Here is a 19,259-nt window from a genome sequence, read left to right on the forward strand (position 1 = left end):
TAAGTGAGATAGCCAACAGTCCTACTTGAGTGCTTGAAAAGAGTGAAGAGCAGTTAATTGGTAGGCTTTGTAGCCTCTTGCCTGTCATTTGAGTTGCCTCCTCCTCCTCCTCCTCCTCTCAATTGACGCACCTGCCAACAAAGTGTTCCAACAACATCATCAGCATCATCCACCAATACGGTTTAGCATGGCCTTCTGCAAGTCCTTTGCACCTTGATCGGCAGTGGTTCCGCTTAGTCGTATCACAATTTTTCAATGTGAATGAGGTGGCCCTCCCGCGACCAACTTTTAACGTGATGCGTCTACCTCATCATCTGTCCATCCTGGAGTGTAGCGTCACCACAATGGAATTGACTGAACTAATTCTGGACGTATCCTGACGTACCATACTGTGTGGCACATGGTCAAAACCCTGTAACCAAGTCCAGATTAGTTCGTGGAGCGGACCAAGGTCCACCAGTTAGTCAAAGTGACACTGCATGAGTTGAGAGGCCGAAGTGGTAGGAGAGGGGTAGTGCCCTACCGGTCCACTAACTTGCATCCCTCCACACTTCTCTAAGCGTCCTCTTTACAAGTTTCCACAAGTTACAAGACATGGAAGCGAACCACGTCAAAAATGATGAGGTTTTCTCTTCTCCTACTACTGTTACGAACTGACTGGTATTCAACAAGTTGGAACAAATCCGAGTGGCAATAAACCTGCCTTTTGGTGAGACCTCAGCTAAAAGTTGGGTTTCTTTGGCGATCTTCCAATAATGCTCATCCGTAATGCTGAACAGCTGCAGGGTGATTGAAGGTTGACGTATCAATGCTGAGACATCTTAGGTGGCTTGCTGGTGGTCAGTTCTGTATCCAAGACACTTGTCTAAACAACGCTCCCTTCAGGTCTTGGCTTCAATTTCCGCGTGGTTGATGGCGCAATACCTCCTCACTCCTGTCCACCATCTTGGTCGCCGTTCAGATCGTCCACAAGGCGCCTAAAATCCCTGCCAAGATTAAAGTTACCACTCAGAATATACCTCCTTACTCCCCCGATTATTATCACTCGTTGCTAAGGCAGTCAGAAGTCAATGGAAAAGGTGTAATTACTCGAAATAACGCTGTGAAGTTGAAGAGCAGTTAACCTAATCCCAATCGACACAAGGAATGACAAGCTTACCCGAAACTTGGTTAGTTCAAGGCCACTTCGAGGTGGGATCCACCTCATTAGCCCCCATCTCCAGGCGAATTCGTCACAGATCCAAACTACCACACTTGCGACGAAATCCAAGTGACCAAATTACTTCAAAATCGAGGAACTGTTTGGTGGTTCGCTTCAGCTTAGCTGGCGGTGGCGTTATGCATCCCAATTTCCTCTGGAGAAGTGCATGGTGCCTAGGAAATGCAAATTCCAGGCACATCCATCAACATTTTCGTAAAGAATGTGAACAAAATGTCGCATACCCCTTATTTCTCTATGACAGAGTGCAAGGGTCGATGTGAGGGCGGGAGAGGATACTAAGCTCCGCTGGTAAGTCATTTCACAAACAAATTGTGTTTCTAACGAGTAGAAACTGTGAAAGGTTCTTAAACTCCTGGAAACAAAACAAATGACTTGAATAATAAACTTTATACATTCCTTTCAATAAAATCGGAACTGAACCTCCGATTGCCACTGATGAGCAGAAAGGTCAAAGGTCAAGTTGAAATGGTATGTCACTAGCGTCAAGTGGACGGGAAAATGAAAAGGGGGATACCAGTCACGAGATTAGGGAAGTAAATGGACTGACTCAAGTCCTCATCCTCACAATGTTCTTTAAGCTTATCGGCTTCACAGAACAAGTTGGCCCCGATCGTAAGGTTGTGGCTGTGAATGTGGTGGTAAAAGCTTCCCGGCAAGTCTACTGTGCTGCGATTGAAGAAGGTCGGGTATGCAGTAACAGAGCAAAATCCAAATCCGTCCGAAAATGGTTCAGTCAATCCCATTCTGGTGATACAGTACACCAAGATAGATGGCTGGTGAGATAGATGCATCGTTAAGGGTCAGCCCATCCTCCTGATGAATGATTGAGGCACGACTTACTGGAACTGCTGGAGATGGACACGCTTAACAAGAACGAAGGGTGGCGCTGAAACACCGTGTTGACACGGTCTCGGTTGGGAAGAGGAAGTTGTGCTGAGGGAGGCAACTGGGCAACTGGAGGTCGCATGCATCAACAGATAATACCAAAATAGATGGTCCTGCTTATCTGAAGGGGTGTAAAGAGGGTGCCTTACCTCAAAGTCGTGGTGATTCCAGGGTCAGAAGGAGATATATTCGTATTTTTGGGTAGATTTTACCCAACTCTGACGCCATACTATCATCAGAGGCCTGCAAGCTACCCTCATTCCGGGATCAATATCTCCAAGCGCTAGAGAGACTTGTCAAACCTTGGATACATGCAACTGCTCAGAGAAGACCTTGCATGTTTTGATCAACAAACAGATAATTAGGCTCCACTCCAATTTTACGCGCCTTACTGACAAAGTCAGAAGAGCCAAGCACCCAATACACATTTTTTTTTTTTAAATTTTTAAGCAAAAATAAACACTGTTTTTAAAAAAACCGGACACACGTAGACACACAAGCACAATAGGCAGACATGTATTTGCCATTCTTCCTCTATGAATGAAAACGAAAATGATAGCGAAGGCTAACCGGTCCCTCCGCAACTAAAATCGGTAAAGAAACTCCTTGCCACCACTCCCCTCTTCCTCTTCCTTCTTTACCTCTTCTTCACCTTCTTCATCGGACTCGGCTAGCCCGTTAGGGTCCTCCCAGAAGGGATGTGAGAACATAGACACCGCGGATTGGTTCCTACTGCACCACTTCTCACGAAAGCAATACCTGGGAGGGAAGGTGGGGGGAGTTGAGGCGCCGGTATTGAGCACTCGAAGGTGATGCTGCTGTTGCTGGCGGTGATGTTGTTGATGTTGCGTTTTTGGCTGTTGTGGCAGTGGGATCTTGTCATTTACCTGGATTGAGTGTCGACAAGGTGAAGGACATGTTGCTACTAAATACCCATTAAGTACAAAGGTAGCACTTAAAAAAATTTGATGTAACCACGTCACTCAAAGTGGATTTCTAACCCACTGATTGTTGATTTGGCTACAGATGTAGAAGAGTCACTACTGGGGGGCGTAAACAGGGCCAAGCAAGGCCTTCTGGTGGCCCGTGAGCATGAGTTTTAATGCATATCTCTACTGACTCAAAAAGCACCTTTCCGAGTCGTTTGTCTTGGGACGTCTTCGGGGATAATTCGGACAATAATATTATGCCTAGACCCCATTTCACATCCGGAATCACCTTTACTAGTTTATTTTAGTTGACATTTTGTAAAATGCCTGATTGTAAATAGCAGGAAGTTGGCAGAGAGCACAATAGGGGAAAGCCCCAGACTGACGCAAATCCGGGTGTTTATTGGATGCGCATAAACAATCACACCCGACTTACTCATGCACGCAGTTGGAAACAAGTCACTAGGGCATATCAAACCAAAATTCATACGAAATCTTATCATCCTAAGATACCATTAAGGCGTTTTATCAAGTACGCTTGTAAAGTGTCTGACAGTGGGGCATTCTCTGAATCATTTCATAATGCGTGTTGCCGTTGATTTATCAATAGCAGCGGAAGGTGGCTCACAATGCAGGAACACAAATGATTAGTCTGCAGAAACAAGATGGGGCAAAATCTGCCTTTGTTTTTCCAATATTTCTCTATCAAACATACCTCCAAAAGGTATTTCGAGAAATGTAGGGGTAAAATGAATTTCTGAGCTCAGTTTGTTCAGGTGATGTCACAACATGCATTTCTGCTTGCATATTTGGTCCTTGTAAAAAACCCACAAAGATGCGGCTCAAAAATCACTTCATCAATCAGCCGACCGGTCTCTACTACTTTAACAAGTATCTGTGGCATTTGTACCTTTAAAAGGGGCAATTTAGGCATGATTGTGACTCACACGTTGCTTCACCAACTTGGCAGACTCCTTCTCCAAGTAGTACAATTGTTGTCGAAGTTCCTCCTCCTAAATTAGACAGATAAGAAGGACGCATCAATTATCCACCTTGAGGAAAAATCCAACAATGCGGAATTACAGCCTTGTTAATTCCATATTGTCCCCTTTTCAATACCTTCAGTCTTAGATATGTTTAATTAACTTTTCTGTGTCTTGAAACGTACCAAATTTAGTTAAAAAGTTTGATGATCCCCATTTAATAAGAAAATCATATGAAAAGGCGATTGGAGCAGTTGATGTTGCAATCAAACATTAGGTCGCTAATAAAAGCACTTTTAGTCACATAAAATATGAACTACGAAATAAATTAGCTGTATTCAACTGTATCCAGACGGCGAAGGCCACTTAATCTGAAGCCCTACTTACTAAATACTTAAGTAGCGCCCTCAATGCTGATCAACTCGACTTTAGAATTAAACAAGCGCTATAAAATCAATCTGTGCTATGGTTTTTGTTTACCTGCTTAGGAATTAATGTGAACTCTTTAGCTAAAGAGTAAGGTACACTTAATCCCAAGGCCTACTTACTAACACATTTAAGTAGGACTCAACACGCTTACAACCTTTTATTTAGAATCAAACACAAACCGATTTAAACTTCCAAACCACCAGCTCTGAAACTAATTAAACTCTTGTTACCTTAACTCATACTGAAGGTTTATATTTCCTACAATCTGTAATGAATGTCAATGTTTATTCCTCCAAATCCGGAAAAACGGCGGCCAGTTGAATTCACAGACAGGATTTTCCCACATTCCGAAGGCATTTGGTAACTGCGCTTTTTGTAGATAAAGATTAATTGCACTAAGAGGAAAGGCCAGGTATGCCACATCCCACTCTCCTTTGGGGTCATCAGCTGTCGGCTGCAGTGCATATTTCCTAACAGCAAGATGACCTTCCAGCTATTTCACTTTGTTTTATTAGCAACCAGTGAGTAAGAAAGCCCAAACCTCCGTGTTCACCGAGTTATCAATTCTACACTCACCATAGGCTAATTCCTATGAGCCATTATGCGATTTTGATAATCTCGACAAATGATTGCAGCATATGCGATGTCATGCTTAACTTTTGCTAGCGATGGCATTGACACCGAGGTTAATTGAAAAGTCCTTTCGATGCGGGTTACCTCTTAAGTTACCTGCAGTGGCCGCAAGAGACTTTTTACTTCTCACATCGAAATATGCATGAATCCTAAGTTGGAGTGTATTCCTTTAGCAACTGTGGCAGTGAGAGTTAAAGCGTAAAATCCGGGCAAAGCGGCAAATTTACTGGCTCCCGGATTTGGATTTGCCTCGCTGTAATTTCACGTAATCCACATTTCTTGATAAAAGCATTATTGCAAGCATTTCAACAGGTTAGAGCTTTTAGAAACGTTTTAGCCATAAAAAGTTAATTAGAATTTTTCCTCTTGACACAATAGATGCTCCAAGCCCACCTTGGAGACAGATCTTTATCTTTTCTAAAACCACGAAAGTAGGTGATCATACCCAAGTGGGTAGTTAATCAAAAGAGCCGGAAGGAGAAGCGGAGGAGCGTGGAACACGCACTCAGGTACTTCTATATTCCATAGTAGAAATAGAAAACAAGAGGAAAATCAGGCACTTTTTTTACTGCACTTTACATAAAACAAAGATTAATTGCATCGACGGCGGGTTGATTTATCCCTGCTGGAGTCTCGCCCACAGTCATCAAAATTCGGCCAGCGTGCATAGCTTCTCGTGATGTCGAGAGAAATTATGCCATAAACAAGGAAAGACTGTAAATAGCCGAGTCTAAGTATTAATTATCAGTTAATTACTTTCGTGCTGCAAGGTTTTTCGAATAGACCTATCGCTTACTCAAAATAGTTTGAAAGATATACAGAACAGCAGCTTCTTTTTGTCTTGGCGGCCTGATTAGGCAGGAATGGGCGAAAAAAGGTATTTCTAGAAGTAGGTGGGACTGAAACCAAAAAATAAGTAGTACTCTCGAACTTATTTGTTTTATTAGAAATGGAGCTTTGCTAAAGCCCGGTTTTAAATTACTATTTGAAATCACGGGAAACATAAATTGGTAAATAAAATAAATTAAATTTGTGCTATGAACACCAATGCAACGAAATGATTTATCACAAAAATTTAACAGGATGTTAACTTTGGTCTCTTGATCCGAATTATATATTAGGTATTAAGTTTCCTTCTCAACGAAAATCTTAAGCTCTCTTTTGATTTCAAATAATGACTAAAAAATCGAATTTACTAGACATATAATGATGGGTTACGGTGGATACCATTAAAATCATCATTAAATACTAGTAAATTAGTAGCAAGAGGGTCTAATCTGACGATAATGAAGGATAGACATCTCTAAGAGCATGGCTAATTTTTCATTTATTAGTCTTTAATATGCTTTTCCCCAAGTATAAGCGGACACCAAATAAGAGGAAAACGATCTTTTAGAAAAGGCTAAAACTGTAAAAAGCAACCGTAGACGTAGTGTTTACAAGTGAATGAAATTGTACAGAGCAAAAAAATTGCAGAAATACAATAAAAATGAGGTATTCCGACAACCGAAAGCCTACCCAGCAAAGTGTCTGCGACAAACAGAGTCCTTTACTTATAACTGATAAGTAGTATTTATCTTTTCGAAGATTAAATTAACTTACCTTCTGGCTTTCGGACAGCGAGGCAGGTATGACACGGTCAACATCACCAGGTCGTCCCTTGTTAAATTCGGTAAAGACATTCACCATAAGTGTGGTGTATCGTTGCTCCAGTGTCTTGTCCATCGTAGGGTAGACACGACGCCAGTTGCCGCAGTTGGAGTTCTCGAAACACTCCAAATCCGCCTCCCGGTGCATCTTGCCCAACCGCTCGCGCTAGTCGGAATGGAATAAATGTAGACGGGGTGATGATAGAAATCAGCAATTAGATTTCGATGACGGTGCTTATCTAGCAAAAGATGAACAACGAGGAGGCAGAGGGATAGACTCACGATGCCATTGATGCGATTGAGTAGATCGCGGGGGTTTTTTAGCCAGTCGGAGGCTAGGTACTTTGACTTAAGGGTACCACTGCACTGCCACAACTTGGTGTCACAAACAGCGTTCAGTGCTGTTGTCGTGGGGTTCAGTAGACGTTGCACCGCGTGTGCTCGCTGCCACTCCTCCGAGCGACGCTTGTCCGAGGCGCTGAAAGGTAGTAAACATCAGGGTCAATAGTGCTTGCAGATTTTGGAGCAGATAAATCTGTTTTCGTTCTAACTGTAGATCTGCCGATGCGTTATATTCACGTTTAGAACAGACACTGCAAAGTCATTAGCACCCGCATCGCCAAGAACTGATGGCTTACAATAAACTCACCGGATGTTGATAAGCGCCAGCGCATCCCTTAGCAAGCCCGACTTCACCCTTAGGTCAAGGCTCTGGTCTACTCCAAACGAAGGCGACCGATTTACTTCCAACAACCACGGTTTTAGGTCCGCATCGAGAATTACATCAAACCCAAGGATCTCAAAAGCTGCTGAATGGGTGCTCCCACCCCCTCTTCCATTAAAGCCACCAAAACGTGTTTCTGATGAAGTCGTCGTCGTTGTAGTAGTAGACCCAGAGGGGGTGCCAGAACTGCAGCGATAATCCTCGGAATGATGGAAAAGACGGTAACCGTGGTAGACATGAGGAGCGGCAAGAATAACCGTCTTTACGACGAGATTGCGAATTCGACGCCACAGCATGCGGCAGTCGGAGAGGCCGGCATGTCGAGCGAGGTAGTCCTCGAGGAACGCAAAGGAACGTTTGTTACCATCGGTCTCATCGTTGGTCTTCATGTAGGCGTGGTGCTTGCGATTCACCGCGTAGTTGGTCAGATGGCGATACATGGATTCCTGATGAGATTAAGATGGAAATAAAAGACCATTTTATGCCTAACTGACACTTTTGCTACTATATATTATAATTCTATGGTAAAACAGTATGCATACACCATTCGGTCCCATGGGATCCTTGTACCTCTCCGCACTCAATCGTACCAGGCCCTCGTTGTAGACGAAGATGCGCAGAGGACAGCAGGAAGTGATGAGTACGTAGACACGCAAGTCAAACTTGAAGCCGTCGATAAGGTAGGGGTTGGTAACGTACTCCTGCACCACGCATGGGCCGTATTGTGAGCTAGAGGATGGTACGCTCTCCACATTGCGGTATAGCCGGATTCTTAATTGTAATTAAAAAATACATTGTCTGAGGATACCGCCTCTTTAGAGCACAAATATTTGATGAAGACAGCCTAATGACTGCAAGTAAATTTATTTAAAAGATTTTTAAAAATAAACTCACCCCATCCCCATTGCACCATTGGCTGGTTTTACGATGTAAGCAGGATGAGGATTCTTGCGAGCATAGGTTAGAAATGCAGCGTATTCTTGTGGCAGAATCCATGTTTTTGGATAAAAGTTGTAATTCCTTGAATCAGATTTTGCTTGTCTTGAATAGAAAGAAGGTATTTTTAACACTTTGTAGTGAGCAACGGATTCTTTTTAAATAAAGTGTCTTACGTAGTCAGAGTATCTTGAAATAACCAACTAATTACTGGAAAGGTACAATCATCACTCGGCTCAACAACAGTCAAAATGAAGGGGTCTACTTCGTGTACATAGTGACTCAGTAGAGAAACTTGAATAAATACGTAGAAGGAGAATTACACTAATCATAACTATGGTTCTAGGTTGCATATTAAAACAAATTTAGTGTTTGATAGAAAAGAAGGTAGCTTAAGCGCTCAAGCAGGTATCCAACATATTTCTAGTGCCTTTCTTCTTACAGAGCAAATTGATTTCTGGCGAAACGTCTCAATATGCTATACAAACGGTGGATTATACAAAGATGTCTTATTATAAATTACTATATTAAACCTCAATCAGTTAAGAAGTTTGACTTTTCGTAAATTCAACTAACCGAAATAAAGGCGAAATAAGCAGGAAACATTACGTTATATTTGGCTTTGTACTTACTTATTGTAGTGTTTTGTAAAAAAGTCCTTTCGACAAATTTCCACCATACCAGGAAAGTGGTTAACCCTTTGGTAAGGCTTAAGCATCCACAATTTCTCAAATGGGATAAAAGTATCGGACCATATTAGAAAACTATACAATCTCACTTAAAAATATTCATACGCTGTTGTGTGGTTTTCTCTGTTTTCAATCTGGAAGCCAAATTCCTGAATAATTTGCTTTACTGAAGCGTAAGATAACGCAGCAGTTACCTATCGGGAATCTGCAGCCAGAAACATTCGCTGTTAAACTACCTGAATCCTGTTTGTAACCTCGTTTAATGCTACGTTTCGCACGAAAAGGCGACTTTAATGTTGCCGTTGACATTGAACAAAGACAGACCATAAAATGCGAGATGGTGGTGCATAAAAACTTGTTTAGGAAATTATGGGCAAATGATGTTCGAAGTCAATATAAGTAAGCAATTATCGTTTCTACGAGTTGAAAAAACAGACGAAATGTTGATTAGATAAACAACTATTCTGATAGTGATAACTATCAGACTTCTAAAAAAGGAAACATAGCCTTACGATCGCCAGTAATGTAATTTCTGCCATATCAGTCTGATTCCCCCCACTTTCTGGGGGCACGTAGGGCTGTGCAATAAGAATTGTAAAGTGAATCGGTACTTGATAACAATAAAATAAACGTAAAATTGAAAGAGCATGAGTGCGAAACTTTTTGTGGAAATAATTTTTCCGGAAACAGCTGCGCAATGCGCTTCCGTTTATTTACATCTTCTAAACGATAGGTTGTCAGTAAATGCGGACCTCGTGATGGACCGGGCACCATCGGACTTGAAGAGGAAACGTACCCTAAACAAACATAAGTTTCAACATCTGCGTCTTTTAAGTAATTGATCTTTAATAAAGTGCGCCCCTGTTTAACCCGTCTACTCGCTCTATGTTCATGAAGGTATAGGCGGAAGAGAGAAGCACCGAGTATTACAAGCGATAACTCGAAATGCAAGCCTTAGAAAAAGTGCGATCGCTGCATGACGCTGCCTAAATAAAGCTCAGTATATAGTGAGCCAGCTCTCACAAAGCAGCCTTCAGGCAGTCCACGTAAGATAAGCTAGAAGTACTTATTCATCCTGGTGACACTGTACTGGCAGTAATTTCCTGATGCTCGAATAGTGCTATGAGAAGCAGCAACGAAAACACTTTAAAACGAGGCTATATAGTGAAATAATATGCCTTGTTTATAAGCCTACGCTAACTTTTCAAGCCACCCCTGATTGAGCAGACCCACTGAAGGAATAAAGCTTGACTAATGCAGGGTTTGCACATACTAAAGGTTGCCACCAAACTCTACTTTACAGTCTTACAAAATAAATAAAGCTTAAGACGATTTCTCCCATTTTTTTTGTAAAACAGTAGAAGTCGGAGAATTCTGTTTTAGCGAACGCTGCCCATTGCAAATAATTAAGGTTTTTTAAAAGAGGAACTTAATATTCAGGTTGCTTTACGCCTAGTTTTGGAAACCTGGGCCTCCGCTCACTGGGCTGACCTCCTAGCCATGCCAGTATTATTTACACTTTCGTATACAGGATAGTCTCGGGGTTCTATATCTGTGACAGTGGAATGCGACTCCAAAAGTAAAGGACATCTATTCTGCTTTTTACTGCCGCAAGATAAATCTTGGCCAAGCAGAAGAAGTGAAAATGCTACAGATGCTAGAATCGGTAATAACCTCAAAGAGAGAGGTGAAGATTGACGTTTATCATCGATAGGAAAGCTATTAACTACTGAAGCGGCACTAGCCATGAACCATCTGGAAAAGTTTCATTACAGAATTTTCCTACTTCTCTTGCATAAAGCTTTCGATAAAGTGAATTCGCGGTACCTTTTTCACTTCCCTACCAGCTAGATGGAGACCGGATAGATGCAACTGAGCCGCTCCAAAGTGAAAATAACGTGGCAAGGAGGAACAGACGCAAGATCCTCCCCCCCTACAGATCTGTGTTAAATCAGTGACCGCAACGTCACTGATCCCTCTTGGCAATTTAGCTACATATGGAATTTCATGTTGAACATTATGCGTGTCCGTGGGTAGATGTGGGAACATTGGCTTAAAGGCAGATTTGCTTAAGGCTGGATAAGATTTTACACAGATCTGTGGGGGGGGGGGGATTTTGCGTCTAGTTCCTCCCTGCCATGTTATTTTTACTTCGAAGCCGCTCAGTCGCATCGATCCGGGATCCACCCAGCTAGTAGAGAAGTGAAAAAGGTATCGCGAAGCCACTTTATCAAAAGGTTTATGTAGGAAGAGTAGGAAAGCTCTGTAATGACTGGCACGACCGGCTTCTAAGTTTTGGCTTACAGCACTGACTACGTTGTCATTGCTAACGCAGGAGGTGGACCAAAGGGCAATGCCAAGGACGGCGCTTAAAAGAGGAAGGGAGGGGGGGCAAAGTAAAGCGTTGGTTGTGCGTTTAACGGTCGGTTTCGGTAAAGAGCCACTTTCGACTTCGCCAACATTCGTAGCCGGGTCAGCAGGCCTTCAGGCCATATCAGTAGCACAAATGCCTACTGCGTGTCAAATTCATGCATTCCGTCGGGGTATTATGTATTATTTTGTCTTCGAGAAGTCTCAAACAGCTGCAGTAGGGCAAATAAATCGGCACAAAATAATTTGAGACGATCTTTGACACAAATTCTAAAAGAACAATGCAGGTTCCCTAACATCAGGATTGACTTACGCAAAGCTTTTTTCAGATGCTCACAGATATTTTAAAAAAGCTTTAAATTCATTAAAATCGTTTGTTGCTTACTTGATTATGTATTTGGTAGAATGGTATTGTCATTTGACATCTAAAACAAGTGGTGAAAGCATCAAAGCATTGCTTAATTTTGCTGCCATTTGGGTTAAATTAATGAAGGTGAGTGATTTCTTAAGTATATTTACTCGTGACCGACTACCACTGAATATTGCAAAAATGGAGAGATTCTTGGGACTCTGTCGTTTGTAGTGCTGGACTTACAGTCGTAAAGTTATTTCGTAAATTTTAAAGGCTAACTAATTTCTGTTTTATTACATTTTAATACAGCTCAAAAACCATTGTCAATCTCTCGTCAATAAGTTTCCCGGTCAAGATTGGTCGAACATCCCAACCCATCAACTCATTGAGCCAAGATAGCCTGACCATGTCAGTAGTCGAAGAAGTTCTACCTTCTTTTGGGGATTTATCGATAAATTCCAATAGTGAAGGTTGGGGACCCTCTAATGTTCCAACCAATTTCAAAGATATGCCTTATCAACCATTCTCGAAGGACACGAGATTGGGCAAAATAGCAGACTGGTGCGGCACCATCTACCCGGATCTGAAATCGAAGAGTAGAAACTTTTTGCTTCAATTTATCATCTTTAGACCGTTACGTTTCTCAGTTTGGTGGTGGTGCTCAGTACACCTACTATCACGACGAAGATGATAGCAATTTCCAGCTGGCCACAAGTGGGAAAGAGCCTAAATCCAGCGCGTTCCGTCAACGTTTCAGGTACCAAATGGTAGGTTCACATCCTTCCCTATGTCATCTTTGTATAGCGTGGACGCGGGCGTGGAAACTTTCAGTCCGGATTCCAATCCCGTGGTGGTGGTCAGTTCATGTCTCTGGGTAACTTTGCTGGCCGTCAACGCCGACCACTCACTGAACGCGAGAGGGCCGCTCTGCAACAGCAACAGCAGCAACGTCGTTATGGCAACCAGCCAAACTGGCAGAACAACTGGCGTCGTGGCAGTAACTGGGGTAGCAGTGGCGGTGGAGGTGGCTGGCGTCAAGGCAATGACTACAATCGTCGTCCAAACCGTGGCAATCGAAATCCTTCAGTAGAAGTTAAGGAAGAGTGGAACCTCCTTGAGGACTTCGAGTTTAGTCAATTCGTTTCGCTCTCTCTGCCCTCGGTGAAAGAGCCTATCACTTGGTGAGCTTGGTTTGCTTTTGTGATTAAAACGGTAGAGCACTTTACCCCTCAAGGCGTATTTTTATTACCTAGTGCGGAGTGCGGTACGGTGAAGTACTATGATCGTACCTATGACACAATCAGTACTCGTAGTGAGAAACCCCTTGTTCGTTTCAACGGCGTGGTGCATGCTGTAACCACCTCCGAGGATCCCGTGATTATGAATCTGGCGAGGGAGCGACACCTCAATGTTTTCTGTACGGATCGCATCGCTGCAGCCATAATGTGTGCGCCCAAATCGGTGGACTCCTGGGACCTCCTGGCCATCCGCATTGCTGACAAGCTCTTCTTCGACGTCCGTCCTGGTTCCAATTTTGACCATGTTACGGTGGCGGAAACGGCTATCGATCCACCCAGTGAGGAGCCGGGCCACATTAACAGTCCCGAGAAACTAGCTTTGGAGGCCACCTTCATTAACATCAACTTCTCGCAGCAGGTCCTGCAAACGGTGAGAATTGATTTCTGTCGTTTTTGGTTCCTTGAATAATTTCGGACTCAAATTTTCAAGCTTCGAAATTGTAGTAGGACATTAATGAGACTCTTAGGATGCATTAATCTCCATTCACTCTATATGATAGTGTTGATTGAGTGCTTTTGCCTTCAGTATTAAACGCTGCTTTGTCGATTGCATTGGCAATTCCCAGATTTCTGCTTGAATTCATATTAAAGGGGCGATTTGGGTACACTCTTCCAAATAATCTAGGTGCATGAATGCGTAGTCAACTTCTTGATCAACTTCGAAACCAGATTGTCATTAGATTAAAAAATGGTGTAAGTAGTGTTGGAATGTGACTTCCTTCTTCCTTTTTTTGGTAGGGTGGTGAGCTGTATAACTTTAAGCACAAAAATCCCTTCATCGACTCGGATGACAAAGAGGAGGCAGAGAGGGTGGCCTCCGTGGGCTACCGCTACCGCCAGTTCGACCTTGGCAACGGCATAAACATGGTGGTGCGGTGCGAGGTCGATGCAGTGATGCCGCTACGGGCAGAAGAGAAAGAGAAGCAAGAGGCTGGTGCCGGTCCGGATGTGCCAAAATTCTGCTGCATCAAAGCGCTTAACGAGTTTGACAGTCGTGTGGGTAGTACTGGATTGATATGTTGAACTGTCTGCTCACGAGGTCACCAACTGATTTCCTCTTTCCACTCTGGTAGTATTGCAATGGAGTAAACTGGCGCACCAAACTGGACACGCAACGTGGCGCTGTAATTGCATCAGAACTGAAAAATAACTCGTGCAAGTTGGCCAAATGGACGGTGGCGTCTATTTTGGCCGGTGCGGATCTACTCAAGTTTGGGTTAGTACTGTTTAGTTGTGCAATAAACTTATGTGCCATGTTGAACTTTTGTAGTCAACTTATCAAAGTCATTTATGCAGAAATCAAAGTTCTATGTACTTGCTTGGACTTACGAGCCCATGAAATTAAATGGACAGATTTCAAGGGATGGGAACTACAGTCTTGTCGCCATCCTGCCACACCACCCTCCCTGCATTTTCACACTTATTCCAGCGTTTAACTAACACCTGGAAAACTTCAGCACAGAGGGACCCAGCCATCCCGGGATAGTATGTTTACTTCACCTGGATCTCCAGTGCGAGCAGTGACTAGGCTAGTACTCACCGCTGTCATGAAGAAAATGCTTGACTTGTACAATATCACGACAGGTTAGCTGTTTGTCGATCAGGCGTTCCTCGTGGTGAATTGAGCAGTGATTAGGATGGCTGCTGAGGCTGTTGACTAGGATCTGGTACAGTTGGGATCAAGTTTTGCTGTTGAGCGCGATATCACTGAGTCTTTCATGCTCTTGTATTAGTGGACAAGAAACCACACAATGTTGCGTGCACGTACTACCATTGTTGTTTGCCATCTGGTCAAGCGATATATGGACTAAACTGGAGTGGCTAACGTTATGTACGTTGGATATTCGGTGGGTCAGAACACATCTGTCACTGACAACTGCATGCGGTTCTGTCGTACGTTGTTTCCCCTTGCAAACCTGGAAAACTAGAAGCCCCGGGTGGACTTGAACGCTCTTCTTGCATCATTTTAGCCGTAACAAGCACCCGAATGAATGGCTTTTGGGTAACTAGTGATTTGGGAGATGGGTGGAGTGCTGAGTGAACGGACAAGAAGGCGGACGGATAATTGGTTGGAACGACTGCTGGATTAGATTTGCATTTTAATCTCCGCAGCTTTGTGTCCCGCGTGAACCCGAAGGACACCTCTCACCACGCGATCCTGGGCACCCACGAGTTCCGCCCGACGGACTTTGCTGCACAGATCAACCTCAACATGGACAACGCCTGGGGTATCCTGCGCTGCGTCATAGACTACTTCATGAAGTGCGAACCGGGCACCTACCTCATGCTCAAAGATCCTAACAAGGTGGACGCTGTTACCTCGCCAATTTTATAGGATCTATCCTTTAAATGTCTTTTACAATAGGGTGGTAGCTTTCTTCACATCATTAATCTAGTTGTAGAATGAGCTGGTTGCTTTCATAGGTCCTTTATCTCTGAATGATGTCTTGGAGCTTCTCAATGTCTCTTACCGCGGATCACAGGACTGAAGTTGGCGATTATGTCATTAAAATCCCTCCTAGTTGGTCATTAAACCGGAGTGAACAATAGATGAATCATCGACGGAAGAGGAGTGGATTTGCATGTTTTGCGACCAGGCCTCCTTCAAGTTTCGTTCTGGTACTTTCTGCTTGGTTCCCCACCCTACAGGTTCTCTTCTCTGGGAACTGAGAATGTCGGTGACCTCAGTTTTTCTGCCACTGCTCTGACTCACCTTCGCTTGACGGGCCTGGAGTTAGGCCAGAAATCTGCTAGGACAAGAGTTGTTTGCAGCATAAGCTGATGGTTTATCATATCCAAAGGGTGGTTGAAGTTATGATGGTAGCTTGACTGTCAAGTTTCATATCACATTTTTCGTATAAAATGAGGTGGTTGAATCCACTAAGACTTGATTTAGGTCCTCAAAAATCATATCCACTCCCCGCGATTGACTGAGGTCATTCCAGAGTTGCAATCTTATTTTTGCCTGATGATTGTCAAAATTCCCACTCTCCTTCCCCCGCTTTCAGCAATCGTTGCACATCTACTTTTTGCCAGCCAACGCTTTTGCCTCGGACGAAGAGAGCGACGAGTCCTCCGAGGAACAGAATGCGCATCCGCAACCACAGACGGCGCAGCAGTCACAGCAACTGGCAAAGATTTGAGGCGTCTTCTCCTTCAAGTCCCGCCTTCGCGTCCTTCCACGCACCAACTTCTTCCTGTGCGTGTGTGCTGCCTTTCACTTGGATGCCTCATTGTCATGCTATTTGGAATTGCAATTCGCTTTATTCTCCTGTCTTCGGTGGCGTAGCAGGTGGGTGTAATTAAACGCAAATGACAGTTTGGCAGGACCATCTGTGGCGGATACCGTTTGGAAAGGGGACTGGGTCGTCTTAGTTGCTCACTGCGTCAGCTTAACGCTCAGATTGATGGATGAATGAGTGGAACAGTTAAGGGTTGGCAAAAGGATCAGGAATGGACGTCTCGGATGTGAACGAATGGAGTAGGCGCGGGTGAGGCTGGATTGGAAGAGCAGTAAGACTTCAGCTCATGGAGTGTTCAGTTATGGACCTTCTTTGAGTCGTCTATTTTCTTGCGTGCGCGCTCCGCGAATTCTTCGTCGTCTCTCTGCACTCCTTGATCTTGGTAGCCAAGTTGGCGGATGCGTAAACGGGCAGTGGTTGGGGCTTGAGCGAAGTAAGTTGGGGGGGGGGGGGGGTGGCAGATTCTGGAAATAGGAGGTTCGGAGGGGTGAAGGGGTGCAGCTATGTCTTTCGGTTGTTTTGTCGATCAAAACGACACCTAGGAGAGCTAAATCTTGTCTCTTCCGCTATCTCCTCCCTACGTTGAATTCCTCGTTTAGTGTAACTTCCATGGAACCTGGTGGACGCGATCCGAGCTCGTCTGCATGGTGAACGGCATGTACCCGGTCGTCAGGCTGTGGTTGCAGAGGCCTCCCAATAAATTGTTGATGAATCCCTCCAAGATGGATAGATGCATCGCGATGAGGAGGAGGGACCATACTCTTCTCGATGAACTGTTCCTGCATCAATTTCTAGAGTAGCTAAGGAAGTATAATGTCAAGGCGAACTCACAGTTACGTTTGACGTGAGTGTTGGTGAAATACTTCGTTGACAACGACATCCACGCAGTAGTGGATGCCGAGTGCCACACATTGACCATTGACAATCACTTCCAGAGACTACCAATGTCTTTTCCACTTCTTCCACGCACTTTATGAAACGTGGCGAGGTGGAAGTGGTTGCTTGTCTACCGAGTCGTGAAAAGAAGGGGGTTTCGTACTCCCACGTTGGTGGCAAGAGCGAAAATATCGTTGACTATCCCTATCGAAACGACGCATTCACTGCGCACTCCAAAATTCCACTGCACGCAATACTCCATCCTTGCTTCGATCGTATATGCGTAGATGAACGGCTGGATGGATACGGACTGCACTAATAGGTTATGGACACGAAATGGATGAGTGGATGGGTAGGGGCCAGATGGATAGATGGGGGGTGGATATGAATTGAATGCATGGCTTCGGCTTGGATGTATACGATATGAATGGATGGACGGATGGGTGAGTGGTGAACTGTAGACGGAATTGTCCAGTCACTGCGACTTGTTTACTTGCTGAAGGCCGAAGGTCACTTTCGATTGGAATCGCTCTACTCGCCACTGTTCAGTCGAACTCAAGGTTGTTAACAAAAGGCTTCGCCTTCGTTTTCTTGAGAAAAAGCCCGAATTACTGAGTCATTTGTGGGCAAGGCCCGCTTTTTTTTCCTACGAGACACCACATTGCAGCATCTCAGGATGTAGGTCCTATTCGTGAGAATATTTGCATCTCAATTAAGGCTAAGTGATACCGCCTCATCCGCATTCTTTCCATTCCTCCGATGGTAGTGGTGAATTCCGTTAACAAACCTAGATGATGGTGCTACAATTATTCATCGAGAAGATGGGATGGGTGGATGAAAACGCGATGGAGGAATGGACGGATACAAGATGGATGGATGGATAGGTACGGGATGGAGAGATGCAGAATGGATTCGTATAGGTTGGATGGATGGATAGATGGATACGGGATGAGTTAATGGATGGATGAATGGACGGTTACGGGACGGACGCAGGATTAATGGATGGAAACGCGATGCATACGGGATGATTGGATATATGGATGGATGTCTGAAGAATTAGCTACTTTATCCCCACCAAAACCCTCAGAAGTAGAGGTGAAAACATCATTGACTAGGAGGGAGTTGCCAGCACTACGGCGCAGGCAGTTGCTGCCTTCTTCTCCGTATTCCACGATGGTAATTCCCTAAGCTCTATGTAATGATTTTCACCTTTTCTGGGCATAAATTGGGATGGGACACTCCCACTTGCGATCGAAACGTAAGGTGGAGACGATGGTGGCAGAACATCTTGAAAAAGTGGAATTCGTTGCTATCTTGCGTGTTGTTGGTGAAAGGCTTGATTGCCGGTTCTAGTGATGATCATTTTGATGAAGAGCCTCCTCAAAGCAGATTTCGACATTCAGTTAACCTCTGCAATGTGCACCTGCTCAAATTGATGCCTCACCGTGGTCTCCTCGAGTACTTCCAGATGACTTTCAATAACTTTTCAGAGATATCAAGGTGAGAAGATGCATCCTTCTGGACTGGAACCGAACTTCCAAATTTCGCCATTGCGGTAAGGCAAGATGCCTTAGCCAGATTAGCCACGGTCATTTTATTAAAAATCTTCATCATCAGGACGACTTTCCTCCCCGATTTCATCCATCCATCCATCCATCCATCCATCCATCCATCCATCCATCCATCCATCCATCCATCCATCCATCCATCCATCCATCCATCCGTCCATCCATCCATCCACACATTAACACATCTACCCGTACACACAGGAAGCCAAGATAGTTTTGTGGGAAAGCATTGTATGTCTTGAAGTTGTGGAATGAGTAGTGGGTGCTCCGTTGAAGTTAAACAATTGTATTCTCATTCTCTCCACCAACGCGGGAGTGCAAAAGCCCCTTCTCATCACGGCTCAGTCGACAAGCAACCAATTTTAACTCGCCCTTGGCACTACTGCGTGGATGTCGAATGTCAATGAAGTGTTTTACCATCACTCACGTCAAACACGACTGTGAGTCCTCCCTGACACTGTACTTTCCTAGTTA

At 44.1% G+C, this 19,259-nt stretch overlaps 2 protein-coding genes across 2 annotated transcripts; one reads left to right on the forward strand and one right to left on the reverse strand. All coding sequences in view use genetic code 11, as the record gives it.

The window, feature by feature from the left end:
- Window positions 1-928: 928 nt before the first annotated feature.
- On the reverse strand, window positions 929-9,388 carry EGR_05164 (Tubulin polyglutamylase TTLL7; the record flags this gene model as incomplete). The annotated part of the gene is made up of 14 exons (XM_024494413.1): window positions 929-1,051; window positions 1,744-1,966; window positions 2,063-2,228; window positions 2,721-2,994; window positions 3,984-4,049; window positions 6,684-6,896; window positions 7,013-7,208; window positions 7,380-7,536; window positions 7,681-7,900; window positions 7,997-8,225; window positions 8,349-8,495; window positions 9,023-9,154; window positions 9,185-9,245; window positions 9,316-9,388. 14 exons carry the CDS (start codon window positions 9,386-9,388, stop codon window positions 929-931), a joined length of 2,280 nt encoding a protein of 759 aa, XP_024351199.1.
- Window positions 9,389-12,207: 2,819 nt separating this feature from the next.
- EGR_05165 (Eukaryotic translation initiation factor 3 subunit D) lies at window positions 12,208-16,242 on the forward strand (the record flags this gene model as incomplete). The annotated part of the gene is made up of 8 exons (XM_024494414.1): window positions 12,208-12,397; window positions 12,432-12,568; window positions 12,606-12,982; window positions 13,055-13,469; window positions 13,838-14,095; window positions 14,173-14,315; window positions 15,212-15,404; window positions 16,108-16,242. 8 exons carry the CDS (start codon window positions 12,208-12,210, stop codon window positions 16,240-16,242), a joined length of 1,848 nt encoding a protein of 615 aa, XP_024351200.1.
- Window positions 16,243-19,259: the final 3,017 nt, after the last annotated feature.

Source organism: Echinococcus granulosus (assembly GCF_000524195.1).
Source record: "Echinococcus granulosus chromosome Unknown EG_S00036, whole genome shotgun sequence".
NCBI lineage: Eukaryota > Metazoa > Platyhelminthes > Cestoda > Cyclophyllidea > Taeniidae > Echinococcus > Echinococcus granulosus.